General features: G+C 35.7%; 1 protein-coding gene across 2 annotated transcripts; it reads right to left on the reverse strand.

Annotated features, from left to right (window-relative positions):
- Nucleotides 1-3545: 3545 nt before the first annotated feature.
- Nucleotides 3546-7332, reverse strand: LOC114369363. Of its 2 annotated transcripts, XR_003657614.1 has the most exons (4): nt 6994-7332; nt 4911-6309; nt 4528-4826; nt 3546-4453 (listed from the first exon to the last, which is right to left on the reverse strand). XR_003657614.1 is itself a non-coding variant. In XM_028326582.1 (3 exons), the coding sequence occupies exons 1-3, from the start codon at nt 7259-7261 to the stop codon at nt 4640-4642; spliced, it is 1854 nt and encodes a 617-aa protein (XP_028182383.1). In that variant the 5' UTR covers nt 7262-7332; the 3' UTR covers nt 3546-4639. The 2 variants fall into 2 exon arrangements, 1 of the variants encoding a protein (XP_028182383.1); XM_028326582.1 differs by having other exon boundaries at nt 3546-4826.
- Nucleotides 7333-8170: the final 838 nt, after the last annotated feature.

The following is an 8170-nucleotide window of genomic DNA, read 5'->3' on the forward strand; positions in this document are numbered from 1 at the left end:
ATTATTGTGAAAACAAGTGTCAAAATTAGAGGTTTCTTGAGTTTTTTTTTTTGTTTTTCTACTCTACGCTAGAGTCATTCTAGGTTTCTCTTTAAGTCCTAGCTTGCTTTTGTGTGTTTTTCATTGCTTTAATTGTTGAATAATCCTTGAAAATTTGTTTTTTTAAAACTCTATTGGTTTAGCTTTCATTTCATTTTTTTTTGTCTTTGATTATTACTTGTCTCTTTGTTTCCTTGCTTGTGAGTTGCCATATAGAGAATTGAAAAGAAGGATTGGTGTCATACCTTGAAGAATTTGAGTCAAAAAGCAAAGGGTCAACCACCTTAAGAGCTATTGGACTAAGAAGCACTCCAAATTGAGTGAAACACCAAAGAGAGAATAGTCACCACAATTAAGGACTTTTTTTTTGTAATTTTGTAATTGACAATTTGCTTTACTTTCAAATTTTGTAACAAAAAGGTTTTTCATTGGAAGTAAGTTGGAAGCCTCCAATAGGTCACCCTACTTCCATTTGTGTGTAATAATTTTTGGCAATTTTCCCTTAGGATAGTGAGTGTTTTATTAGGAACCTTAAATGAGATCATCCAATCACTCTTAGGATCCGCCTAGTTTGCATTTCTTGCACTTTAATTTCTTGCTTACTTTCATATCTTATTTCCTTTATCCTCCATTGTCAAACCGCCTAGATAGCTTGTCTTTTACCAATTAATTTTTACCTTATCTTTCACACCTCTTTTAGTGTTTATTTTGGCTAGTTTCATCTATATTTTCTTTTACCTTTTGTTTTCAAACCCCCAACAAGAAAGAACCATAACTTAGGAACCAACATGAGTCATCATTCATCTAGTGTTAATGGCGAGGGTACTAGTCACAAGGACTCTCTATCTAGAATCTTAGATGAGTTAAGTTCCCTCAAGTTATGGAAAGAAAAACTAGAAAAAAAAAAAGGAAAAGAGAGGGTAAAAATAAATCAAGATGAGAGGGAACAAATAAGTGAAGAAGAAAGAAGGAAAATACTAAAAGAGTTAAGAAAAGAAAAACATGTCTCTTATAGTAGTCCTAACTCTTGTAAGAATCTAAGTAAAGAAGTTCGTGACTATTATGAAGGAAGACATAGGTCACATCTTAGACCTCACTCTCATAGGAGAAAAAAGGAAAGAAAGTCTTAAGAGGCTAACATTAACCTCTCATACTTCCATGGGAAGGACAATGTAGAGGCTAACTTAGATTGGAAAATAAGGGTAGAACAACAACTTAAAAGAATGTCTACTTCAAAATCTTATGGTTCTCACTCTTATCCAAAGAAAGACCAAGGTCAAGGCATCTTAGGGGTGACACCTTGTAAGCCCAAAGATGATAAGGGGAAAGACAAGAGAAAAGCAACCCCTTAAGGCTAGTATGCAAGAGAAGACTAGCTCTATGAAGTGCTTTAAATGTCTTGGAAGAGAACACATTATTTCTTAATGCCCCACTAAGAAAATCATGATTATAAGGGGTCAAGACATTTATAGTAGCCAAGATGAGGCTACTACTTTATATTTCTCTAGTGAAAGTGAAGAAGCAAAAAAGGAAGAATCTAATAAAGAGATCCACCCCCAAGAAGAAGGACAACCTTTAATGGTTAAAGAGGAGTGTAAGGAGGTAAATGTCTCCTCCAAGATGTTAGTTAAGAAGAAAAAACATTTTAAAATAAAGACAAATATTAAAGAAATTTCCCCTCTTAGACAACCTCCACATTTTCTCCTTTGTAAAAAGACACTTGTTAGCATTGTCACACCTCTTAAGCTTAAGTTTATTCCTCAAGTAAAGGAGTTGTTGGATGAGGATTTGGTTTGCAAGAGCTTAAATCCTTGTGCTTTATTGGTGCCCAAAATAGGTATTATTAGACATCAAATTCCTATGATAGGTGGAACGATGAATGTGTTGAGTGGTGCAACCCTCTTTTGTAAAATCACTCATGCACCCAAAATCTTCATGATTTGTGTACATAGGGACTCATTAGGTAGGTTTGTTCTTATTTTTTTGTTTCAATACAAACTTAGGTGCTCATATGGGACACCTTAGGTTTGTCATAAATTTTTGTAGGAATAATCAACATGAAAATAAAGAAAAAGTTATTTTTTATTCCATTACTTTCCTTAACTTTTTAAATAATGATCAAGGGCTTTCTGTGGACCCTAAGAGAATAAAGGTCATTTCTGAGTGACCTACTCCACCATGTATAAGAGAAATTTGGGACTTCAATGACTTAACAAACTTTTACAAAAGGTTTGTCTCATATTTTTCTATACTTGTAGCACCATTCATTGAGTTGGTGAGGAACTATGTTCTCTCATGGGAAGATGGTCAGGAAAGGAATTTTCAGTTTTTACCCTATTCTAACATACCAAAAATCACTAATACATATATTTTTATATTCTTTTTACAAGTGTTGAGAAAAGAATTCCTAAGTTTCAAGAACCTATGGATTTGAGGTCAAATCATTTTCAAGGGGGAGGGAATAATGCAATCGTACCCCCCAAGAGCATTGGATAGAAGACTCCAAGAAGATTGGACCAGAGATCCAAGAGAAGGTCCTAAGGTTCTCATGAACCTTAGGATAAATTTTAGGTTCATGGACTAAGTATGAATCCACTTATCTTTGTACATATTAGATTAAAATTTCATTATTTTTGGGTCGTGTATTTAAGACTTCATAATGTAAGTAAAGTACCCTAGAAATGTAGGATTTTTTAGCCCTTGTATTTTAGGACACCTAGATTAGTTTTTGTATTAAGAGTATTTTGTAATTTCACATGCATTAAGTGAATATTTGATGTGTGTTGACAAATAAATTTAATTGAATTAGGAGAATCCCAATTCAATTAAATTTTAAAGGGGAGGTGAGCATTTACTTACTACACATCATTGTCACATTATATAGTCACATTTTGTGCATGTCCTTCGTGCTTTACATGCCTCATAATACCTAAGCACACACTTATTGAAGAATCTTGAACTTGATCTTGGATTAGTAGGCTGAATTGTAACTAAAATTTATTAATCATAATTAGTAAAATTTTGACTCCAAAATTTGACACCACAAATTCAATTTCAAATTCAAATGAAATTTGAATAGAAATTCAAAATTTCTCTCCAATTTTGTGTGACACTTATGTTATAAATAGAGGTAATGTGTATGCATTTTTTTCAACTTTGATCATTTGAAAATTAAATTTCAGATTTCAAAGTTATTTTAAAACACAAAATTTCGTGCTATTCTCTTCCTCTCCCTTCATTCATCTCTTTCTTTCTCCAAACTCTTATCCATGACCTTTTATGTGATGAACTTCTTCTAGACTCATCTTCTCTTTGAAGTGACGTCTCTTCTCTCTCTTCCTTCTTCATTCCGTTATCATACATCTTCCAAGAAGCAAAGGAATCCATTGATGAAAAAAATCGTAGGCCTAGCTCCCATGAAACTTACATCAAATAGGGTCTTGACATAACAAATTAACTTTCAAGCAAAATGAAAAAAAAAATAAAAAAATATGGCTTCACCAAAATGCAAAAAACTGTGACTATACTAACATTAAACAATTTACATTACAGAAAACACATTCAAAAAGATAAGATAGACTATTTGTACACAAAGTTACTAGCATTAAAAGAAAATACAAGACAGCAGGACCAGAGACCAATTGCCGACTGAATGACCCAAATTCCCATTTCAACTTCGACAATAACATTCCAAAAGCCAACTCTAAATAAATAATAAACATTAAAAATCACAGCTCTATAAGCACCATCAACACAAGAAATATAGTAGAATTGCCACCTTTGGTTTCACGATCATTCATTATTTCCAAAAACTCCATATCGTGATTTGTTCATAGTGAAAATCCACCAGAAACATGCCTTGTGCATGGGTCAATATAGTAAATCATGAGCTTCAAGGATAAACTTAAGAGTACAGTTTCCTCCAATCCTGAGCAATTTAATGTAGTCTGTCTGGTAGTTACGGCAACATTTTGAAGATATAACCAATAAACAATAGGCTATACAACAGTTTCTGGATTGCATTCGACATAATCCTTGAACAATATGATTTGGTAGACCATTTCTCAGGTGATATACAAACAACACATCACCTAACTTGTGTGAAACTCAAGATACTTCCAGCAATGCATAGTTGGCCAATATCCTGGATGCTATTAGGAGGCTTAAGTCAAAGGATCCAAGGAGTTTAGTTCAATAAGTCAATCTCCAAGCAAAATGTGAGTAACAAAATAAGCAGAAGGGCATATTGTTTCCAAGATAGATCCACTATGATAGTATGATGTATAACAGACCATAGTGGTTGAGAATTTGTAACCTCGGCAACCGGAAGAGACTTTAGAGTTTTTCATGTTTCAAGTTTCATATTTTGTCCAAAAGCTAATTTCATTTCTCCCTTGGGCAGAACTGAAGAACCCTACCAATAACCACGCTAGTAAGATGTAGCATTCAAGGTACTGATCATACTACAGTTCATTATTTACTACCTACCTTTGATTCGCATTAGAAAAAGAGATTTATTTAGATCATTCCTAGTTTCCTGGTCCAACTGCCTTTTAATATATTCAGTAACTCTTTCATTTTCACTGCATGCCTTTTGAAGCTATGGGCATGCTATGTCCTCTGAATCAGAATTGACCTCAGTAAGAGTGATGTTAAGTGGTTGCCAGCCAGATTGTTGATGCACAATCCATTTTTTAATGGTAATCAACATGTTCAAAATCTGTAGGACATCACCCAAAGCATGATTTTTCAAGCACATATTTCTAATCACAATACCTGCTTCATACCTAAAGAAAAGCCAAATATAGACATATAAGATGAAAAAGGAATTTTTCAGCAAGTGAAAATAAACTAAATTAGAAGATCCTTACTTGCACTGAGTACCCATTATGACTAATCTTCCAGAAGGAGTTGATAGGAATTTTTTAATTTCATTCCATGTCTCTTTTGAGTGCTTCTTAGGATTACCACCTACAGGGCTTACACACTTCCAAACCTTATCATTCTTACCAATAAACAACTGCAAAGCACCTACATTCTGCTTCACCACCATCTGCTGCTCAATAGCATTCTCCAGAGCCTTCTTGACGTCTGTGTTGCGGTGCTTGGGATCTCCACATCGAATGCAATCTGTTATATTTGCCTCAGTTGGCATAATTTTTTCAATTTTTAATGTGTTCAAGGCAAGTAAAACAACCCCTATAAGACCTTGGACATATTCAGAAGGTTTAGGGCATCCTGGAGATCCCCATATACCATTGCCAGGAAGGTTATTATTACCCATAGTTGTCAATGATGTAGGTTGGTATTCTGGACCATGTGGATGGCCATTATACAATTGTTGTGTGTTCTGTACCATATGTCCAGTTTGTTCGCCAATTGACTTTACAGGACTTGGAGCATTATTGTTAGAACTTTGTTTCAAGTCTCCATTCCATTGTTTAACAGGGCGTGGATCATGAGCATTACTAGGATATCCAGAAATTTTCCGATTGCTAATATTTGGTACATTAAGTAGTGGTGCTGCAGAGAAGCTGGGTCCACCAGTTCTAGGTGGCACTACTGAAGTTGCAAAAGTTTGGGGATTTGGAGAAAATGAATTATTTGGTATAAAAGGAGGTTGCAAAGGAAAAGAGTTTGATCTTAATGGCTGTGAATGTAGATTACCATTCTTGCCCCGCATTTGATCAGGATTGCCACAAATAAAATTTGGGGTAGATCCACTTGGGGGAACATTATGGGTATAGTTGCCAGTTTGAGAAGAATTTATATTGCTATAATTTTCTGGAGCTGGATTCAGGGCCTTGGGTCCATTTGTTTTACTTGGATTTCTCCCATTCGTTTTCCCATGATGTCTAGAATCAAGTTGCCTTCCTGTGTTTGGAAATTTCTGATTTCCTGCATGAACTTCTGAAAAGGAACCCATGTGCTGTGGTATCTGAACAGCATTAGAGACAGGAATAGGTAAGGTGTCTGAAGATGATTGGATGTTATTATTACCAAGTTGTTGTGATTCACCATTCATAAGAGGGGGTCCTCCAGCCAAGAGACTAGTCCAAAGCCACACACTCTTAGCAGCTGCCACTAATGGTGCAGAAGCTTTCTGAGGTTGTGCAAGAAGGATATTATACTTCCTGAGCCGCAACTGATGAAGGGCATTGGAAAAATCTCGATCACCAGAAATTAATAAGTAATTAGCAGGTGCAGGATTGTCCACTGCCCAGAACAGCATGTCAACCAGAATCTTCTTGTCACTTGCATCTTTAACGCCTGGAAACAAACATGAAAACGACAAAATCAGAATTCGAAAGTTTCACAATATCATCAGGAAAACAAATAAATTTGCAACAAATCATCCCAGGAAGGCTCGTAACACGATAACAAGGTACTTCAAAAGAGAAGACTATAACAAATCAGCTAATTCATTTGCAACCCCTCGTTATGATAATTATTATAAATAAACATCCACCCGACCTACACTAATGACTGTTCAAATTCCATCTTCAAAAGATAAACATGATTAAATTAAACACAAAGAAAACCAAAAACAAACTAACAAGACAGAGTATACAACTTACTACCGGTATAAACAGTAGAATTGAAAATAGATTTCTCACAATTAGAGATAGTTATAAGCGAAAGTAAGTGTCGAACTCCTCATTTTTTTTTCAACTGAAAACATAGCTTTTAATGGATCTGATTTAAACGGCGTCGTTTGATCAAGGAAACAATTACAAACGCCGTGTGTTAGTATAATAATAAGGCTTGGTAATTGGAAACATGACAGCGCAGGGTTGCTATTCCCGAATCGGAGTAGCACGAATTACAGAATCGATGATAATAAGTACACAAACAGAAAAACAAAGAATTGAATAGAATATTTGGATTGTTAGAAAAACAAAGAAACCTAAGTCAAAGCGGTGCATGCGAGAAGAAGAAGAGATGGATACAGACCGGCGGGGACATGGTTGAGGGAGATGCCGGTGCTGGAGAGGGCATGCTGGACGACGGCAGTGATGCGAGTGGTGTCGCCGTAGGCGGAGATGGAAACGGGGCCGCAGTAGTTCGTGCGAACGAGGGCGGAGCTTATGTTCTGCGCGATGGCGTGGGGATCGCATCCTTTCGGCACGTGACAGTTCTCTATGTCCCACCACACCGACGTCTTCGCCGTCGAGTACTGCGCCTCTGCCTGCGCCGTCGCCGCTCCGCCTCCTCCGCCCATCTTATCTACAATTTGATCAAGTCAAAGCGATTCTTAACTTATCGTTACGGTTATTACAATAGCAATAGAGTCTGTGGCTGCCTAGGGCTTATTAAGAAGGAAAGGAAAGGAACTGTGTGTGATTTGACGTGTTTACCCCTCGGATTCGGAATATGGAACGAAGGACGTGATTGGAAAAATGGGAATAGACTTGACTTTTTGTGCAGTGGACTTGCCCCTGACGGTAAGGTAAGTAAGTTATATTCCACTACCCTCTTTCGGGTCAGCTTCCCGTGTGGGACTTCGTCTTTTTATTTTTATTTGTCTTGACCATTTCTCTCTTCTTTTTCTTTTCTTTTTTTTTTTTAACTCTGCCTGTCTTTTTTCTTTTTATCGTGTTCTGAAAAGTCGTGAATTATTGTGAGTTTATGACGCGGAATGCTCCTGGCTTTCTTTTTCAATGGCCTGGGTAGGTGTGTTGTTGATGATGATGAAAATTATTTTTCGTAGAGATTAAGTTTTTTTCTAGAGCAGTCTGTATCTCGTTTACTATGTGCGTATTTGTTAATACACATAAACATAAAATGTAAATTTAAAATTAACAGAATTAAAATATATATATATATATAATTATTAATAAAGAGAATTACTCCGATTAGTATACATATTTACTGTTCCTAATTTATCATTCAACTATTTTTTTGAATCACTCACAATTGATAGTTATTATCTATAATTATTATAAGTATTATTAAAATACAATTATCCAATTTGGTGTACACATTTGCTATTCTTAATTTATTCTTGAATTACGAAGGCTCTATTCAATGGACATGTGCTGTGGGAAGCTACTCAAGTAGTCGACCTATTGGACAAGTAATATCGTTCATATCCTTTGATGTTGCTCCTTCTTTTATTTGCAATGTCTTG

This window comes from Glycine soja, chromosome 10 (assembly GCF_004193775.1).
Source record: "Glycine soja cultivar W05 chromosome 10, ASM419377v2, whole genome shotgun sequence".
In the NCBI taxonomy this organism is placed as follows: Eukaryota; Viridiplantae; Streptophyta; class Magnoliopsida; order Fabales; family Fabaceae; genus Glycine; species Glycine soja.